This window comes from Bremia lactucae, linkage group LG1, assembly GCF_004359215.1.
Source record: "Bremia lactucae strain SF5 linkage group LG1, whole genome shotgun sequence".
NCBI lineage: Eukaryota > Oomycota > Peronosporomycetes > Peronosporales > Peronosporaceae > Bremia > Bremia lactucae.
This window is the reverse complement of record NC_090610.1, coordinates 5,467,685-5,486,910: the sequence shown is the minus strand read 5'-3', so window position 1 is coordinate 5,486,910 and position 19,226 is coordinate 5,467,685. Positions and strand designations below refer to the sequence as shown.

The 19,226-nt window shown below is 44.5% G+C and overlaps 8 protein-coding genes across 8 annotated transcripts; 3 read left to right on the top strand and 5 right to left on the bottom strand.

Annotated features, from left to right (window-relative positions):
* Window positions 1-2,391: 2,391 nt before the first annotated feature.
* Window positions 2,392-3,132, top strand: CCR75_000549 (uncharacterized protein; the record flags this gene model as incomplete). Its single annotated transcript, XM_067958656.1, has 1 exon — window positions 2,392-3,132. The coding sequence occupies one exon, from the start codon at window positions 2,392-2,394 to the stop codon at window positions 3,130-3,132; it is 741 nt and encodes a 246-aa protein (XP_067822829.1).
* A 356-nt stretch (window positions 3,133-3,488) lies between these two features.
* CCR75_000550 (uncharacterized protein) lies at window positions 3,489-4,580 on the bottom strand (the record flags this gene model as incomplete). Its single annotated transcript, XM_067958657.1, has 1 exon — window positions 3,489-4,580. One exon carries the CDS (start codon window positions 4,578-4,580, stop codon window positions 3,489-3,491), a length of 1,092 nt encoding a protein of 363 aa, XP_067822376.1.
* An 843-nt stretch (window positions 4,581-5,423) lies between these two features.
* Window positions 5,424-7,052, bottom strand: CCR75_000551 (uncharacterized protein; the record flags this gene model as incomplete). The annotated part of the gene is made up of 1 exon (XM_067958658.1): window positions 5,424-7,052. One exon carries the CDS (start codon window positions 7,050-7,052, stop codon window positions 5,424-5,426), a length of 1,629 nt encoding a protein of 542 aa, XP_067822375.1.
* A 373-nt stretch (window positions 7,053-7,425) lies between these two features.
* Window positions 7,426-9,003, bottom strand: CCR75_000552 (uncharacterized protein; the record flags this gene model as incomplete). Its single annotated transcript, XM_067958659.1, has 1 exon — window positions 7,426-9,003. One exon carries the CDS (start codon window positions 9,001-9,003, stop codon window positions 7,426-7,428), a length of 1,578 nt encoding a protein of 525 aa, XP_067822378.1.
* Window positions 9,004-9,389: 386 nt separating this feature from the next.
* CCR75_000553 (uncharacterized protein) lies at window positions 9,390-9,656 on the bottom strand (the record flags this gene model as incomplete). The annotated part of the gene is made up of 1 exon (XM_067958660.1): window positions 9,390-9,656. One exon carries the CDS (start codon window positions 9,654-9,656, stop codon window positions 9,390-9,392), a length of 267 nt encoding a protein of 88 aa, XP_067822377.1.
* Window positions 9,657-10,494: 838 nt separating this feature from the next.
* CCR75_000554 (uncharacterized protein) lies at window positions 10,495-11,364 on the top strand (the record flags this gene model as incomplete). Its single annotated transcript, XM_067958661.1, has 1 exon — window positions 10,495-11,364. The coding sequence occupies one exon, from the start codon at window positions 10,495-10,497 to the stop codon at window positions 11,362-11,364; it is 870 nt and encodes a 289-aa protein (XP_067822380.1).
* Window positions 11,365-11,642: 278 nt separating this feature from the next.
* On the bottom strand, window positions 11,643-13,037 carry CCR75_000555 (uncharacterized protein; the record flags this gene model as incomplete). Its single annotated transcript, XM_067958662.1, has 4 exons — window positions 12,735-13,037; window positions 12,617-12,674; window positions 12,368-12,563; window positions 11,643-12,288 (listed from the first exon to the last, which is right to left on the bottom strand). Exons 1-4 carry the CDS (start codon window positions 12,996-12,998, stop codon window positions 11,643-11,645), a joined length of 1,164 nt encoding a protein of 387 aa, XP_067822379.1. The 5' UTR covers window positions 12,999-13,037.
* Window positions 13,038-14,338: 1,301 nt separating this feature from the next.
* Window positions 14,339-15,424, top strand: CCR75_000556 (uncharacterized protein; the record flags this gene model as incomplete). The annotated part of the gene is made up of 2 exons (XM_067958663.1): window positions 14,339-14,845; window positions 14,876-15,424. 2 exons carry the CDS (start codon window positions 14,339-14,341, stop codon window positions 15,422-15,424), a joined length of 1,056 nt encoding a protein of 351 aa, XP_067823185.1.
* Between the last annotated feature and the right edge of the window lie 3,802 nt (window positions 15,425-19,226).

The window sequence follows — 19,226 nt, the reverse complement described above, 5'->3', positions numbered from 1 at the left end:
CTTTCGAGGCACGTTGACTTGTGCTGGCATAGTGGCAGGATTAAGCTTATTTTAAGCATGTACAATGCGTCATTTACCATTGGGCTTTTTGACTAAATGTGTGAGATGGGGAGATTTACTCTCGGATACATATCAGCCTCATACGTCAATGACTTTGCATTGCTCCTTTGGTAGAGGCCACTGTAATGTAACACATTTTTTTGATTCTAGGAACCACGTCAATTACATGACGGACACCTCTATCTTGAGGTAAAATCGTTGGTGAATTGATACACACCACATCTTGGAATTCCACAATTAAGTAATAGAATGGATTCGTTGGATATTTAGGAATCGATGATCCATTTCGCATACTGAGTGCAGCTTTTGTGCCCTCCAGGACGGCTTAGTCCAGAAGCGATAATGAGTTTAACTCAATTGTTGGACGAATGACCACCATCTTAGATAAGTCACCAGCATTTAAGGATAGGCGCTATTCATCAATAGACATTACGTCTAGTTTCAAAATTAGCATATAAAGAAGATATTCCTAAAGGCTATTTTCTCCCTCAATGTTTCCGCTCACACCATTTACAAGGGGATAAAACTGCTTGCTCGTATCACTTGGTGACGTCATAGACTCTTCACGTCTCTACTGTCTCGGTGCGAGACAATACGCCTCTAAGAGGGCGGATCATCCACGCTCCCAAGTTACCCAACCTTTACCAGAGCTGGTGTTCAATCCGACAGTCGACGAGGAGTTATTGCAATGGGGCACGCATCGGTTGAAGAACCATTGTTGTAGTACACTTACTTTATGGGTAAAATACCCCTTTTTCTAATTTTAAAATAGTTAGTTACTTAAATCCCATTTATTATGGATAACAAATGTGGTCGCCGCCAGATTTAAATCTGGCGGCAAAAATCTTTTTTAAATTAGCTAGGGTAAGGTTCTTAGATTTAAATATTAAATAAAGTGCAGTTCCCCATTTGATTTAAAAGCGTTAAGTGCCTTTCTAAGGCTTGCGCATTGATCTGTAAGAGATAGAAGCCTTTCTCAGGTATATCCTCTTGGGCACTTGTCACTTGGTTCTACGAGCCCCTGAATCCCTTGAACTAGGATTATTTAAGCCTTAATAGCTTGTACGACTCCTTGAGTTTGTTAAACCCATTAATTCAATATAACTAGGTGACTCTCTGAGTCTGAAAGTCTTCTTCTGACTTAAGGAGCGAGGTAGCCCTGCTACGCCTGGTAACACTCGTAGTCAATCTACGCCTGAGTCCTTACAAAACTAAACCCTCACGAAAATGGAAGAGGTTCCAGAATTGTCAGAAGCGCAACGCGCCGCTTATGACAAGCTCAAAACCTTATTTGGGCATGCACGTGGAATTTATTATCTCCCAGGGACCCGAGGTCCTGCATGCAAGGCTTGAAGCCTTCATGCGGTTCGCTTAGCGACTGGGACACGTGTCACTGTTCCCAAAGTTCCATTGAGATTAAGTATAAAGTCTCTGGACTTTGACAGTATGGAACGCTGTCTCGTCCTTGATTTAGATTCGAAATATGATCTCATCCTTGGTATGGCCTCGTTAGAACACCATGAGCCATGGATCGATTGGAGGTCTAAGACTGTGAACGCCACGCGCATGTTCCTAGCAAAGTTTTGGAGAGTCGTGAACCCACCTTTGCAAGGCAGCAAAAGCGCTATTGGCGCGGACCATTGAATGAGTCTGTCAGCGTTTTAGACATCGGCATGTCTGAATCAAAAATGTCATTTCTGTAGATAACACTATTACGTATTGCGAGCGTATCTTTCTAGATACCTCGCGTAACGGATGACGCGAGGCGTCATCCCTCCCAACGTGAATGCACCTATGTGCATCACATACACAAGGGTTGGTCACCACACTCGAGTGGGGGGTCTAATTACTTTACTTAAGTAATTGACCATCTCCATAAGTACACTTTGTGTACTTAATGGGGACTGTGTAACATTAATGCAACTTTAGCCCGTTACAGGGTGTAAATGCCAATTACGGGATGCTCCCATTTAAAAATCGTTGCTTTTATTATGGTGTTACTGCTCGGCTTTTTGGACAAACTTTTAATCGGAAGACCGCGCGTTCATTGAAGCGATCATTTGGAACATTCTTCAAGAAAAAGTAGGTTTCGCGAAGATTCGTATGCTGAACCAGGTGATCAAAAACTTCCTCGCAATATTGGGCAGAGCAAACGGAATCGTCATACCGAAGTATTGTGATTACAGATTAAAAAAAAAACGACAGTATCTGGATTACCTGTCTGGAGTCACCTCTATAATCTAATAATCATGCAAATTAAATAGGATCTTCATTTTGCTGTTTCGTTTATTAAGCTGAACTCCGTTTTTTTTTCGATCGAAACGCGTCGGGATGATAGAAGGTCAGCACCCCGTTGTTCAGGCGCTGCTCGGCACGTTCGTCACGTGGGGGTTCACAGCTTTAGGCTCTGCCATGGTCTTTGTGCTAGACGTCAAAGACAAGCACACGAGCCAGAAAATTCTCGACGGCATGCTTGGTTTTGCAGGTGGCGTCATGTTGGCTGCGTCGTATTGGTCGCTGTTGGCTCCAGCCATCGAAATCGCGAAAGAATCCGATTTGTATGGACCTAATGGCCGCTATTCGTTCATTCCTGCTGCCATTGGCTTCATGCTTGGGGCATTAACACTTTTTGGCACCGAGAGGGCATTGCCACTTTTTGAAAAATATCTCGGCGTTCGTATCCAATCAAAGGGCGGGAATACCGACTTCGAGGTTTTAAAAAAGAAAAAAAATGATGATTATATTAGCAACAATAACAAACGCGAGTGTTATGATAAACCCACAATGAATAGCACGAGTAGCTTCCGTCGAGTGTTGCTATTGGTTTTTGCCATAACGTTGCACAATTTGCCGGAAGGAATGGCCGTGGGCGTCGGTTTTGGCAGTGTCGGGTACAGTGCTCGAGCAAGTTTTGCCAACGCGGTGAATTTGGCCATTGGCATTGGTTTGCAGAACTTCCCTGAAGGACTTGCGGTGTCGATGCCACTGAAACGCGAAGGCATGTCGACATTTCGGGCGTTTATGTGGGGGCAAGCTAGTGGCCTTGTTGAGCCAATTGGAGGAGTACGTTAGCAAGTCAAAAAGTCTTGGAAACTTAATATTGAGACTCATGGGGTGGTGTGGCATTTGCCAAAATGCAGTTGCTTGGAGCGGCCGCAGTTTTGTATGTGCAACCAATTTTGCCTTATGCTCTGTCATTTGCCGCGGGGGCGATGATTTTTGTGGTAGTCGATGATTTAGTGCCGGAGACAACTCAAAGCGGCAACCAAAAATTGGCGACATTTGGTACGATCGTAGGGTTTGTAGTAATGATGGTCATGGATGTTGCTCTTGGCTAAACGCACGACACTTTGGATTCGACAAAAACTCGAATTTGTTAAACATAAAATGAAAATCTGATATTCTACGAATTAGTATGTGTGCCTTAGTCACTCTTTTATTTGAAAAAAAGATGATTCGTCTTTTTGCCATGTATTTGGGATCAAAGGTATTTGAGTGTGAATGTCTTTTGCAAGTGCTAACCAGATGGCGTTCATCAGTCCAACCATTGCCACGAGAGTGACGCACGTAAGAACATACTCCGAGGCCTGGGAATAGTCAAACTTGGTTTGCAATGTGTTCCTCCCACGGTCGAGACGAAGTGCCACTTCTGTTTGTCGATCCTCATTAAGGTCTACGCGGTGAGTATCGATGTATTTAATGTCGTGGCCCTCTCGTATACTGGCCCTTAAAACCGTACCTTTTAATTCGGAACTGAATAATTTAGTTTCACGGTAGAACTTGTTCTTAATTGCTACAAAGCAACAACTCGATCGCAGAGAAATAAGCACCTCGTTTTGCAACAAAAACCAAAGATTGCAAAGTATTGTGACTTGCTGTGACTTGTGGTAGCTAAGTGTACCAGTCAAAAGCACGTTTGCAAAACTTCCGACTTGCAAAAGGCCCATGTTGCCGTCCAATTGTTGATGAAGAAGAGACTGATTATAGATACAACCAATTTCGATAGGAGCCTTAGAGAACGAGGCTACACGCATCATAACCGATGCGTGGTATGCTGTCGAATGGTCTTCTTCCACGTCCATTTGGTCGTACGTTTTAGACTTGCCAGTGAGACAATCTACCCGTGGTGCATTGTCCTTGTCAAAAGGAACAATCATTGAGGAATTGCCACTTGTAGACGTCGTATTGTCTGAAAAGGCAAAAGCCAGATACTTTTGTTTGTTGCCGCATTTGTGACCTTTGCCACAATGAAATGTTGTTTTGCGACTTTTCTTGTCAAAGTTCCTTTCCGTCGGTTGCTTGCTGATCGACACTAAAATCGTGTGCGATTTAGCGTGTGTTTCATTAGTTTTATCTCTTGAGAACAATCGTGTTTGATTGAATTGCTTGAAAAGCTGAAAATTCGTGTATTGCGACGCACTTATTCCTTGAATAGAAGCGAGCGATGAAGTCGTCATACACTCGCTGCATCTTGCAAAATAGGAGAAAAGGCCATAGCTTACGATAGCAATGAGGGCCATGGCAACTTTAATTGTATGAAGTGCTTGAGGCGAGAGATCCGATCCAATCTATTGCAGGATTTCGGCCGACTATTCAAGGCCATTCGAAAAGGTGAGATCTTAGTGTGTTTCGTTCAGTTTCACTATTTTTTTGGAAGGCGTTATTGGCTACGCCTTTAAGCTTGAAAGGGCAGACACTGTGTCTTTAGCGTTAAGCAACTGAACATAAGATGGTTACATCCAAGGAGGTGCCAAAAACTTGAATTGCGAGTGTCCTATTACGAAAAAGCTGTTTTTGCTTTACCCGTACAATTGTTTTTTTAGCTCGAAAAGTTATTTAAATTCTGCTTTAATTGCCATGAAACTCCTTTAATTATAGAAAAGGGTCAGGAACACGGCATTTGTTAGATCTTTTTGGCCTGACACACAAATTAGCGATTCGAATTTTTAGCCAATTCCCGACTGGCAACTATATGTCTCGTCCTCCAAATTATAATGCGCTGTGGTACTTGTACGAAACGTATAGTTAACACTGTCTGCGGGATATGACAGTTTTGGAAAAAAAAATCATATCAAGAGTAACACGCTGAGCCTGTTCGATGAAAAAGCTGGCAGCTCAAAATAAAGTCTTTGCAACACCTTGCAATTTAAACGGTGCCAATATTATACGGAACGATGTAACTCACAGTTTGCGCTTCAATTACAAGCTCTTTATAAACTATCGTCTTGCTTCTTTCAGTGCTCTTGGAATTCTGCCCCACGAATATGACTTTTCGACAACCCAATATACAGACTAAGCAACTTCCTTATGTGCCATCATAAGAAAAATATAGGTCCTTTCGTTTTTAATCCTTAAATGCTGCACTAAATAGGTCGATACTGTTGACGACGAGACCCATTTTCGCGACGACGATATTGTGCGTACACTGTTGTTGCGAGCAAAAAAAATGTACACATCACAAAAAGAGACACAGTGACGCCCGAGGCCGAGCTCGCTAACGGCACGCCTGCCCGCAAGACTGTCGCACGAGCGTGTTCCTTCCAACTCTCCTGAGACTCGTCGCTTTCTTTTCGAGTGGTCAAGAACGCGGCTCCCGCGGCTTCGCGCTCATTAAATTTTGCAGGATACGAAATGTTCGTACACTTTTCGTCCCCAAATAAAAAACAATCAAATAGATGAAGAGCGTGTAGTGGACGTACGGCCGGCACCATGTGGCCAGCGCCCTTGACAGTCTTAAACGTCAATCCGCGCTCAAAATCTTGGTGGTAGCCTGCAATTTGCGCATCCGGTCCAAGCCACGCGCGCCAGGGCGACACCGGTCGAAGGGCCAGACCTTTGTCTTCGGTAATCCATCGCTGTGTCCCAATAAAATTAACCACCGAGTCGGCGTCGCCACTATAAATAAGAATTGTCAAGTTGTTGCCAAGCAATGTGCGATATTTGTCAAGGGATGAAAATGTCCGATCATAATTATGCGATATGAAAGGGTGGCAAGCCATCCACTGTACAGGGAGTTGCCCTTCAACATGCAACGCTTCTTGCACGTCCGCTCGATTGAGCAACGTTTTTGTATAATCCCCCGCACAAGGACCAACAACTCCACGATGCGTTCGAATCGTCTCGAGACGTTGATGAAGCGCAGGCGCATGCACCGCCGTGCGCTGGTTATTCCTGCATAGATCACCATAAATGTAATAGTGGTTAAATTCGCCCACGTCCGCTGCTTCGTGCGCTTGAACGACAGCCTTTTCACAATGTGCCGTGCAATTCACGTCCGTGAACATACATTGGGCAATATTATGATCACAATAGTCTAAAAGACGCAAATAGTCCCCATGCGAGATAAGTGCATGGGTATAGTAATACTCCATATACGCATTTCCATCGATCCCCATGTCCGTGAGCGGGTTGCCAATGGCAAATCCCTTTAAGGTGACACCCTCGAGCGGATTGGTTACTAATCGCTCGACTAAGTACGGGATATACATCCCCGCGTAACTCTCCCCGGTGACGTAAAAGGCCCGGTCGCGAAGCTCAGGGTACGTCGTCAGAAACACGCTGAGGAATAATCGCAGACGATCCGCGACGATATCATCATTGTAGTACCCTGTTGCCGCTTGCAAAGGCTTGCTAAACCCAACGCCCGAGGGCGAATCGACCCATACGATATTGGCACGGGCATTCCAGCCATATGGGTTTAAACCCACGTTTCCATCACGTTTGGCAACAAACGGACCATTTTCAGTGAAAAAACCTTGCGACGATGCACAGCCGGGACCGCCGTTTAGCCACAATACGAAAGGGTCTTTCTCCGGCGACCGTCGCGACTGTGCGTACCAGTAAAAGAGCTTCTCGTGGGTTGGTGACGGGAGCTCAAGCTGTCCCGCAAAGTGTGCAAAGGGAACATCCGCTTGATTCAGTCCTGGTAGGTCGTGAACTCGATGGGCAGGGTTAGCCACTACGATGGGCAGTAAAAGTGTCAGGAGCTTCATTGCGTACTTAAAAAAAAAAGAACTGAGACTCTTGTTTCAGATAGACGATAGGAGGGGGTGTCACAGTGGATAGGGGGGACGATGTGAGAAAAGGTGAGGGAGTACGTGTTTTTTTGCTGTCGTGGCCACGTTTGCCACTCGTTTGCATTGATTGGCAAATTGCAAATTCGAGTCACAAAAACTTGTGCGTTTGATGGAATGAAAGCCTTGCCGTGTTTAAAACAAAAACGAAAAATAATTTTTACCTGATTTTGACTAAATTCTCATATTTTAAGAATTTAGTCAAAAATCAGGTAAATATTTATACATAAAAAATAACGACTATTCGAATTAAAAAAAGAAACTATATTTTGTTTAAAACACTTTGACAACCTTAGTGAACCATGTCGTAGCCATTAACGCGATTCCGACCGTTGCGAATGCCAACGGCCACAATGACGCCGCCTACAAGTATAAACATCCTCCCTATCGCGGTGCTATTGCCGTCAAGGAATCCATTAAGTGTCGTTCCTTTCGTAATTTTCTCAGTAATCTCGAAACCTGCCTCCATCTCGTCGTCGTCCATAGGGTACACAAAGTGGTTACACGCCTGTTGACCGTAGAGAAAGCATTCAAACAGGTAGAGACCGTGAAGCGGTCGAACAGCAGGGACCATATGACCAGCTCCTTTTACAGTTTTAAACGTTAACCCGTCGTACGTTTGTTCGTAACCCGCCAATTGCTTGTCTGGACCAAACCACGCGTGCCACTTGTCGCGAATGCGTAGTTTTAATCCTTGGCCCCCAATCCAGCGCTCGGTGCCCATAAAATTCACGACCGAATCGGCGTCGCCACTATAGATTAAAACAGTAAAGTTATGACGAAGAATGTTGCGGTACTTTAGTAAAGCCGACGCACTGGATTGAAACAAATCGTTAACACGGTCATTACAACCCTTCCATTCAATCTGTCTTTCCATGCTTTGAGTCACGTGAATGGCTTCTTGAACTTCAGGTAGATTTAAATACATATGAGTCAGCACGTCGGCACACGCACCAATGTCGCCACGATGTGTGGGAGATCTTTGTGCCGAGGACGTTGGCTTTTTACGTAAAGCATTGGTTTGACTGGTGTTCTGAAGGCATCGATCACCGTAGATAAAGTACGGATCTAACGCATCGGCATTGGCTTCCTTCTCGGCTTCTTCGAGTAACGATTGACACCCAAGTGGACACGGTGTGTCGTCAAAGAGACACCCAATGCGCTCTCCACAGTGGACTTGAATCTCTTCATACGTTTCCAAAGACACCATTGCGTGGGAGTAATAATAGTCAATATACGCATTGCCATCAATGAGATTGTCGGTAAATGGATTGCCAATGGCAAACCCTTTAACATTCACGCCACGAAGAGGCTTTGTGACGAGCATATCGATGAGGTACGGAATATACATGCCAGCGTAACTCTCGCCCGTAATGTAAAACGCGCGGTTCTGCAGCTCGCTGAATTTTTCAAAAAAGAGTTCGAGAAACTCGCGTGTTTTAGCTGCCACGATGTCGTCATTGTAGTAATGCGGTTCTTGCACACTTCCACTAAAGCCTACTCCAGCAGGAGATTCGAGCCACACGACATTGGCTTTGCGGTTCCAAGAATATCGATTCACTTTCACGCTTCGATCGTCCTGAGCGACGAAAGGACCGTTCTCCGTGAAGAAACCACCCAACGACGAACAGCCTGGACCACCATTGAGCCATAGGACAATTGGATCATTCGCGGGGTCCGTTTGACTCTCCGTGTACCAATAAAAGAGCTTTTCTTCGGTCTTTAGATGCATGTATCCGGCATAATGTTTGAAAGAAAGGTCATTTAGTAATCCAGGCAAGTTTTTCACCAGCGCGTCGTCATTGTGAACTTCCAATGCACGCACTGCTAAGAGTGCATAGCTTGCAAGTAAATGCATTGCTACCTTCATCTCGATCGATGATCCAAAAGTTTTAAAGTGAGGAGAAGAAGGAGATGTTTATTTGGTATTGCCAAGACAAGAGCTCAAAAACAAAGGTCTCGTATCAATCGTCTGGTAGAGGCGGCATCAGATTGTCAAGCTCTCGAATTGAAACATACAATGTAGGCTACACGAGAGGATAAGGCAGCTTTTTTTCTTACCAAGAGCAATTTTTAGGGCGACGAGTCCCGTTTAGACTCGCGTTGGGATAAGCCGAAACCAAGGGACTTGTTCCTTTACTATTACAAGAGCATCCGATGATTATTAATAGTTTCAAATAACGCCGCATCTTTGACAAATCTATTTGTAGTCGTGTTGTTCAATAGAAGAAGGAAAAGTCGTGTGGCGTGACTACTTTATCCAAACCTTCTAATCGTGATGAGCATACCAAAGAGCGACTTGTGGCAAGCTGCAGCTTCACTTCTACTGCCTGAAATGGCGTGCGACAGCGACACGAGATGGTCGAACGTGATGTGTCGTAGCACGTCCAGACGATTATGAGGCAACACGTGACGAGCGTCATAGCGTACTACGAGTCGCCTTACCATCACTCGAAAGTCATGAAATCGGTCGTTCAGGGCGCACCAAAGTTCGTGCTTTTCTTTGTATACGATTAAGCGCATGTCAATGGCATGAAAGATATCGGCGTGAAGAGGCAGTTTGGAAGAAAACCACGACTCTTGACCGTCAAAATGGGCACAAAGTCAACTCGAAAGGTCCTCCCGAGAATCAATCGTATTATTCAAGACAGGTCATCGGCATTGTTGTGGTATTGAAAGCTATCTCGATTTGGCTTTGAATATATTGACAGGACGTCTTTAGCTCAATCCTGTGTCGATTTTCGGGACTAAAAGTTACTTGAAATAGAAAAAGCAACATCAACGGCTCTTGATTCGTTTTCGAGTGATTGCTAAAAGGATTCCATTAAATATTTCATAAAGAGAGGGGGGCTCGACAATACATGATGAGACGCAAGGCTATCCTTGCACGACAATCGTCAGAGTAGCAAAGTGAGCATTAAGGTTGTGAAAAATATCGCTAACGCTTGATTTAATTTGCCGTTGAATATCCTAAGCAATTCCCTAAAATATCCATTATCCGGTCCCTGTGCACTGTAAAGATGCCACCATGCTCGTCCCAACTAAATTTGCCATGAAAATATTTAGGCAATTCTTTCGCCAATACAGAAGCCGCTTTGTAACGGCCGTCACAATTTTGACTGACACCGATGCAAAAAAAATTGTAGTTACACTATGTGCTCGGGATCCAGCAGCAATAAATAAAACTATTTCCTACAAGAACTCCCTTGGCGCTCCATATATATATTTTTGTTTCTAAAGGACGCGTCGTTTCAAAATCAACTTTAATGATTGGCTATATTCTTCGTGCCAACTCCAACGTATGCAGTATTTTAGCCAATCTTAACACTTCCACGGACGCGACGAAGGACTTTAAAACTGCATGAAAGCGACAATTGCGGTCGCCGTGCGCCACCGTGTCGTGGCCTTTGAAGCGCCACTGCACGAGCACAAGGCACTACGAGCCGTATACCGTGCATTTAAAACATCTTTTTCTGTACCCGGTCAAGCAACTTCCACGTCTTTTGGCAGTGTCGCCATCACCGACGCAGAAGTGTTTCGATACGTAACCTTCTTCCTCTCGCCTGATGGCTCAAAGGAGGATCCACAGACAGCTCGGCATCTACTGACGCTCTTAGCAATGTATAGTACCAAAGAGGTACTTTATCTATCCGCCACAACAACGCTCCTTCGTTGGCAAGACGCCGAGGCGAGCTATACGGTGTCCACGGATCCCACCTTGGCCACATCGACTGACAGGGTGTTCGTATTGGTCACGTACCGTCCACGAGAGCTGTTGCCATTGTACATGGCTTCAGCTCGACGCGCGGTACGGTTTGTGAATGCCGTCGTGGCTTTAGTGACAGCTAATGCGTACGTCTCGACCCTCGGAGGTGGCCACTTTTTATGCCGCCATTTAAACGAATCGACGCAATTGGCCAACGTGCAAATTGGCATTTCAATGAGTTTACATGATCCAGTGCTCGAGAGTAAATGTAGAGTCAATCTATTGTACAATGCATTGCAATTTGGTCGGTTTAAACGCGCCAGGAGGATGTTAAAACGAGAACAAGCTGTGGCGGAACAGCTTGAAAGTCGGGAATTACGCAGCGTGTGTCATGCGGCCAGTGTGTACTTGGAGAAGATGGCAACACTGCATCAGGAACAGCGACTCACGTGTCGGAAAAGGGGACTTCCAGGGACGCTGTATGACAATTTCTACCGGCAAAGGATTCTTCGACTTGCCCCGTGAAATTTAAGCAAATCAAATTTAAGAGGAAATAAACGTTATGGCACGCAAAAAGAAAGCACGAACTTTGTTGTCGTATATATTGATCGTGACTTTTAGACTTTGTAAAACGGTGGCTAGAGAGTGATTGCGACATGATAGTTTCAACATGGCCTTTGAACAAGTGTAACTTTATGTTTTTTGCTGATCCGAAGACGAATTAAAAATAAGGAAACACGGAAATCAATAAATAAAATGAGGCCACAAAAAGTTGCAAGATCTTCAAAATTTGCAACAAACGGTTATTTTCCGACAAGAAAGTTAAAAATATCGCCGTCTTGGCAAATATAATCCTTGCCCTCGGAGCGTAAAAGTCCCATTTCTTTCGCTGCTCGCATGGTGCCACTTTTGACGAAATCCTCGTACCCGACCGTCTCGGCACGAATGAAAAGCTTTTCAAAGTCCGAGTGAATCACACTAGCTGCCACAGCGGCAGTGGATCCCGCAAGGACATTCCACGCCCGTGCCTCTTTCTCCCCAACTGTGTAGTACGTTTGTAGCTGCAAAAGTTCTTGACTCGCACGAATAACTCGTGTCAAACCAGTTTCACGCAATCCGCCCTCGTTTAAGTACTCGAGCTGACTTGCATCATCCTCAAAAGAAGCAGCGGCTTCTTCCAGAGAGCCGGATACGGTCAGACATACATTCCCTTCTGCCTCGACACACTCACGCACGATTTCGGTCAGTTTGTTGCCCTTTGCCGCATCTTCCTCTGACACATTGCATATATAAAGGGTTTTCTTTGCCGTCAAGAGTTGCAATTGCTCGAGTTGCAGTTGCTCGTCTGGCGTGTCGAGACTTACGTTTTCGGCCAAATGGCCATTTTCAAGATGAAGTTGCAACCGGTTTAGAAAACCAAGAAACGACGCGACTGTCGGGTCCGTCAATCTAATTACACGTATAATCACACATTTTTAATAAAAAAACATTTTAAGCCCTAATCCGTGTGGCAAAAGAATACACCAACTTGTTTTTTTTTGCCAGCGTGGCCAATCGCTTCTCCACCGTTTGCAAGTCAGCTAGAATTAGCTCCGTACGGATTGTTTCCAAATCTCGCAGAGGATCCACGGATTCGTCGACATGAATAATATTTGTGTCTTGAAAGCATCGCACGACGTGAGCGATCACCGCCACCTGCCGAATGTTCTCAAGAAATTTGTTGCCTGATATTCAAAAACCTGTAAGAATTAATAAAAAGGTTTTTGTGCCAACGCACCGAGCCCTTCTCCTCGAGAGGCCCCACGGACCAATCCAGCAATGTCTACAAATTCAAGCTACCTAGGGATCATTAATAAAACGTTTTTGCATTTATCCATAAGAAAGGTTGCTCTAACCTGCGTCTCAATTACCCGCTTGGACTTTTCGACCTTTGCAAGGTGTTGCAAACGCTGGTCAGGCACCGCAACCCTCGCCACATTTGGATCAATGGTGCAGAAAGGATAATTAGCGGCCTGAGCCACCTCGGTCTTTGTCAAGGCATTAAATAGCGTCGATTTGCCGACATTAGGCATTCCGACAATGCCCACAGATCGCTGAAATCCGCGATAGCCCACTGGCGTACACGTCATCATCACATATCGATGCGCAAGCAACATCATATCAACAAGACTCAATACACATCAAAAGTTGCAAAGCTATAAATTATTACAGTACCCAAAAACGATTGGTATACGTGCCAAAAAAGGCGTCCTATTTGTCACTAAATAGAGCGACCTATAGTTTCCTCTTTTTTTTTTTAAATTTCAGCCTCATCGACAAAAGTTTAACTGAAAGCATGACAAAGTTCTGAAGCATCCTACGCCTTGATATCAAACAGAATCATTGCAAGACGCTCGCTCTCTCGTTCCACAAATTCAAAGCCGCTGCTGTATCGAACGCATGTTCTTTCGTTTGCACGCGTTTCGGTGGCCCCGAGATCTCAAAACACTCCGTGATAATCGACCCATCTCTTGGCTTGATAAGAAAATTAATATTTTATTAAAAAAAAGTTGCAAGGGTAGACCGTGTCCTATCAATGAATTTGCGATGGCGAATTGATTGGTGCTTTCCGTTTATGATTACGAAAAAATCCGTCAACTACGATCCCTTGTCATGGAGAAGGTCGCTCCATGATTTGTTACAGACATTTCTTTCTTCATAAATAGCTGAAAGTATTTGTCATATGGTTTCTTTCTAACGATCGAGACAAGTTTAGTATTCGTCATCGCCTTTGCAGCCAATAAATTTACGTTCGCCAACGCAGCCACTGGCATCTTGCAGCGAGGTGTCTTCCAAGGAGAGGGCGTTTCTTTGTCATCGTAGCAGCTGGCTCGAGCAGTCGCGTGCTTTCTGCTCCTCCACCATTAGCTGCTATTTAGGTAGACATTGCCATTTATTGAACTTGTATACGTCGTTATATAAATAATAATAGAATAATCTGGATCTCAACTCGCACTGAATCTCAATGCTTTTTTCGTCGAGTGGTAATTTAAATCACGTTTAAGGTTTTGCCGATTGATAGAGATTTCATATTTACCGATTTGCCGTAATGGTCATCCCTAGTGGCTGCAAATTGCACTTCTTTCCCGATCAATCGACTCATCAGCACGTTTGAGTTTGCGGCAAAGCAAGGGACCTGGCGAAGTAGATTAAAATAATTGGTATACACTAAAAAAAGGCAACAAATCCATACGATGATGATGCAATGCGACTGTGGTAACACACTTTATCGTTGCCAATAAGTATTGGTATCTATTTTTATATATTCGCGACGTAATTGCTTTTAAATGCTATTAATTCCTTTAGAATTATTAGACTAGATAGTTTAAGAAAAAATAGAGGATTTGCATAGAAACGTTCACATAAATCTCCGACAATTTCGAGGAAAAGCACAATCCACAGTTCAAACTAAACTCGTTAACATTTATCTTTCAACGCGACGTTCTCCGACGAGAAGGAAATGTATACCCACGCATCTCCGGCACCCTCTGACGTATCATTAAACAAGCGGCCATATCACATGAAAATTTCATCGAGTTCGCGAGCGATCTTTCGTGCTTTGGAGGTAGAAACGCTGCTGGAAGGGGTACTAGTGATGCTAGATTTGCCTTCGTCCGCCAATCTACTTGAAATCCTTGCATCTAACGTCTCGTGGCAAAGTGTGCTGAATCAGAATCACTTTTGGAAGAAAATGCTCTTCACTCATTTTGGAGGGGATTTGCCACCTGCGGAGCACTTGAACAACATGATTGGACAAAACATTGACTCAGCCGACGAAGAATCAGACGAAGAAGACGAAGAGGAGCTCTTAGCGTCCTTACAGATGGCTACAAGGAGTGAGATGACAAAAATGGCTACATTCAAATGGGTAAAGGGTGTACCAAGTCCAATGGTACTAAATGTGGCCTGTCCAAAATTGACGAATTTTTTGCGCTCAGCCGAGCAATTGTCTCAATTTAACACACTGGTTTAAATTCTACAAGGAGACATTGAAAAGATTGAGATAATTGGAGATGAACGGGTGGATGGACTGGCGTTCCCGACGGATTATGACTTAAAACAATATCCAAGCAGCTATTACGCATCGTCGGCAATCTTTCGACGAGCAGGTCCAAAGCTAGATGATTACGTAAGGGAATTAAACATTCGGCTGAACGCTGGTAATGCGATCGTAACTCCGGCGTTTAATGCCGGAGTGGACAAGCTTATTCATTGTGTGGGTCCATATCGACGCGAGGAACACCATATGCGAACGTTGCAACAAACGTACTGGAGCATGCTGCGGTGCGTGCAGCAAGAGAAGCTCCATTGTGTCGCCGTGGCATCCATTTCAACAGGTTATAAGCGCTTGGCCATCACCGCGGCTGCCTGGGTGGCTTTACGTGCCATCCAGCGCTATATACGCTCCGTTCCGTGGACCGCGACCATTGCCATTGTGTGCCATGATGCCCGCGCTTATTCGGCGTACACGACGAGCAAGGCCAAGGTGATGAGTCGATTTAATGCGAAATATCTACGCACGACTCCAGCTCGAGATTGGTATTAGTTATATACGATTCGTATTTAATGAAGATTGTTGACGGTCGGCCACACTATGGATACACAGAAGGGGTAACTTGAGATCAACGGTAACTGGAAAACAGGTTACATAAGTATTAGTTCCGATAAGAGGAATAACAATTATTATTTCCTATGAGAGAAAATAAATCAAGAAGTACAAAAGTATTATCTTGATTAATTTTAACTTAAATAGTGCCAATATTTCCAAATTGGATAATATTGATGCAATAAGACATTAGCCCTATGAATTGTTTGATTTAAGTCTAACTAAACCCCGCCAATCGGTTCAAGACACGATTGTGCGGTGCGCAAGGAGGAGCCATACTTCGTTAGATATTAATAATAAGTTCAAGAGCAGATAGAAGATCGTTACGTAGTAAACTAATACAATTAACATATTTAGTTTACTACGTAACGTTTTACTTTTCCCTGATTCTAATCCTTTGAAATACCTTTGGTGGCTAAAGACCCTTGGCTACTTAAAAACTTCCTCTGTACCCCTGTGTACGTAAAATTTCGAGGCACCTAACCTTCACTGTAACCAGTGTAAGGTGCCCCGTTACATCTGGTAGCACGTAGTTCATTCAGCGACCTACGCACGTACCATCCAACATGTACATGTTGGATGAAGAAGGAGGGAGCTTTTCAGCCCCTCAAGAAAGTTATCACGCCACGCGTGAAGGGTTTACCCATTCGAGTGACCTTGAAAGGAGGGCGATCGAACGAATGAGTTCGGTCGTAGGCGGGCCAGCCGTTGGTGCCATGCTGTACACTCTGGGTAGGATGAACAGCATGCGGCCATAGCCGAGTTCATTCAACACGAAATCGACGGGGCCCAAGAAAAAGTAGCCTTGCTTCATCAGGCTCTCAACTCGCGGAGGTGTTTTTAGAGAACAGGGTGCTCAAACAATTGTAACTGTTGAGACAGCACCGACCCTTCCGCGTCGACCCGAAAGGTTTAAGATATAAATATCTAAGTCGAAGGCAGTCGAAGGCGACTCCCTTTTGAGACGGTTCGTCGAGATAATTGACGCCATAGAAGCTCGTCGTATCAGTCAGTGATAATGCGACGAAAGTGAAATTTGGCATGTCCAACTTAGCCGGACGTGTCAAATCTTGGGCCTCGGGGCTGAACTTCACGACCCGTTACTCTTCGGGTCGTATGAATTCTTTCAGAGCCGGCTCAGACAAATATTTGAGTCGGCACATGCCGAATTCAGGGCTCGAGCCGAGCTCCTGGATTTGAAGCAGGGCAAGCGTGACATTCACGCTTATACCCAACATACACGATACCTGGTCCGTTGTAACCGTTAGTCATCCAATTGATGAATAAACTCAGGTAACTGTGTTTTTAAAAGGTCTTGCAGACGGACCTGTTAAGACGCACTTGTTCCGGCCAGAATTAGAGTCGCTTGACCAAGCGATATCTATAGTGGATCCGAAGGACTTTAGCCTTAACAGGCTTTCGTCCACTCAGGTGCATATCGTCTACCGAGACGACAAGAAAACGGAGGACCAGAGCCCATGAATCTCTCGTATGTAGAGAGCGAAAACCTCGCTCTTCAAGTTATAGACGATTACAAAAATGATATCGCTGTCATAAAATGGGCCACTACGCCTGCCTAAAAGCATGAGCGAAAACACCGACCTCCCGCTAGCAACAGCGGAGGGCGCGGATCTGACGCTGTTGCGAAATCGAAACGGCGAGGGGGGTCGTCAAAGACATTCGGGTTCAGCAGGTGCTGAGCGCTCTACTGATCCAGCAACGTCAAACGAATTTGCAGGCCTCTTGACGAAAGTTGCACCTCACACACAAACGTTGTGTGTAACTGCCTTAAGGGATGAGATTAACCTCATTTCCCTGAAAATATGTGTCAAATAAATTGCCTCGTAAGTCCCTAGTCGATTGTGGGGCGTCGTACAATTTTATTAGACTTCAATCGCTAGAAGACCACAGACTCATAATTTATTGAGCGCGATATCCCTCTAACGAGGATGACAGTGCGCCTAGCAACAGACTATCGGTTTAGAAACGTGTAGTTTGTATCCAATACACGTTAAAGGTAAACAGTACAATGATGGTTTCATCGTACTAGATTTGAATGACAAATTTGATGTCATCCTTGGAAAAACATGGCTCAGAAAGTACGAGTCATGTATAAATTGGCAGCATCAAGCCGTGACGATGCCTGTCTCTTGTTCATCAGATTGCCAACTGATGAATGTCTTGGAGCGTCCACAAGCGTGCGGATGTCCTACAAGTAAGTGCGATGGCCTCACTTGTGGGTCGGTCGCTAGCATGACTGCACAAGACCTCAATGTGAATACCCAGCACGTTGTGGAGTTAGATTCCGACGGCTGTGCACAAGCCTAGGCAGCGTCAAAGTTCGACCACGCGAATAAGATGAGTGGCACGAAATAAAGATGCTTGCTTGAAAAGCAACATCCAAGATCGTTTAAAGCGCCAGTCTATAAGAGACAGTGTGGAAGTCCTAGATCGACTGGAAAGTCGATCGTAGAGGATTTCGCTGTGGTAGCGCAACCCAGCTTTAGTCATGTTGGGGAGGATACTTCCCATTAAATTTTCTGTTGGAATTAGTCCCCGGAAACTTGTGGTCAAAGGTTCTCAGGTACCTTTGAAAAAAATAGTTTCAAAGAAGAAACTGAGACAATAAATGTCCTAGTAAACAATGGGTCAAGTGTTGGCGCTTATACACTTGATCTAATAGCGCCTCCTAGATTTACTTCGGAGATTACTCAATTACCAACGCTAGAACCGAAACTAATATTGCGTATTCTGCGTAGTGGCAAAGTCAAGCAGGTCTGCGTACTTCTCACAGATGACAACTACGTGGTCGATATTCGGTCGGCAATAGTATTCCCTGAGAACGTACAGATTCCCAGCAGCTCATCGATGAACGAAAGTGTCCTCGATGAGATTACTCGGATTGAACGTTTTACGTCCCAATCCTGGGAGTGTTTAAAGACAAACCATCTATAAGAAATTAATAAATTTTAAGGATGTCTTTCCTGATTCAGTACCGTGCGAGTTGCCTAAGGACAAAGGCACTCGACAAGAATCGACTTGATACCAGGTTCGAAAAAAAATTATGTCATGAAGCAATGGCCATTGCCTAGTGAACAATCAAAAGCGATCGACAAATTCTTTGCCGAACGCTTATCATCTTGCTGCCACCCCGGAGTCGACCACATCCAAAAGCTGTGCTCGTCTCTTTATTGACACGATATTTCGACTCCATGGGGTACCCCGTGAGCTGGTCTCAGATCGAGACCCTACATTCACGGCGGAATTTTAGCAAACAGTGTCCAAATCAATTGGAGCACAGTTCAAAAATGTCAACTTCTGATCATCCTGAAACAGATGGTCTTACAGAGCGTTCACATCGTCTCCTCGAAGAGATACTTCGTGAATACGTTTACGCATTAGAGCGAGTTCTTGTCGATTGTAGACTTTGACATCAACAATATGGTGCATGCTTCTACAAAGCATACACATTTTTTCGTTATTGGCTTACGCCATCCACATTTACCCACCTATTTTGAGAGCGACTCTTATTCTAGCAAGGAACAATCTAGCTTTGGGATACAACTAGTTGTGCGCATGTGCTCAAGCACTGATCGCAAATTTTCATTGTATATATTTTTTACGCCTGGCTGCCCTGATCGCACGACTATGCACAAAAATATATCATTAAATGGTCATTGTATATTTTTGCGCCTGGCTGCCCTGATCGCACGACAATGGACAAAAACAATATCATCAAATT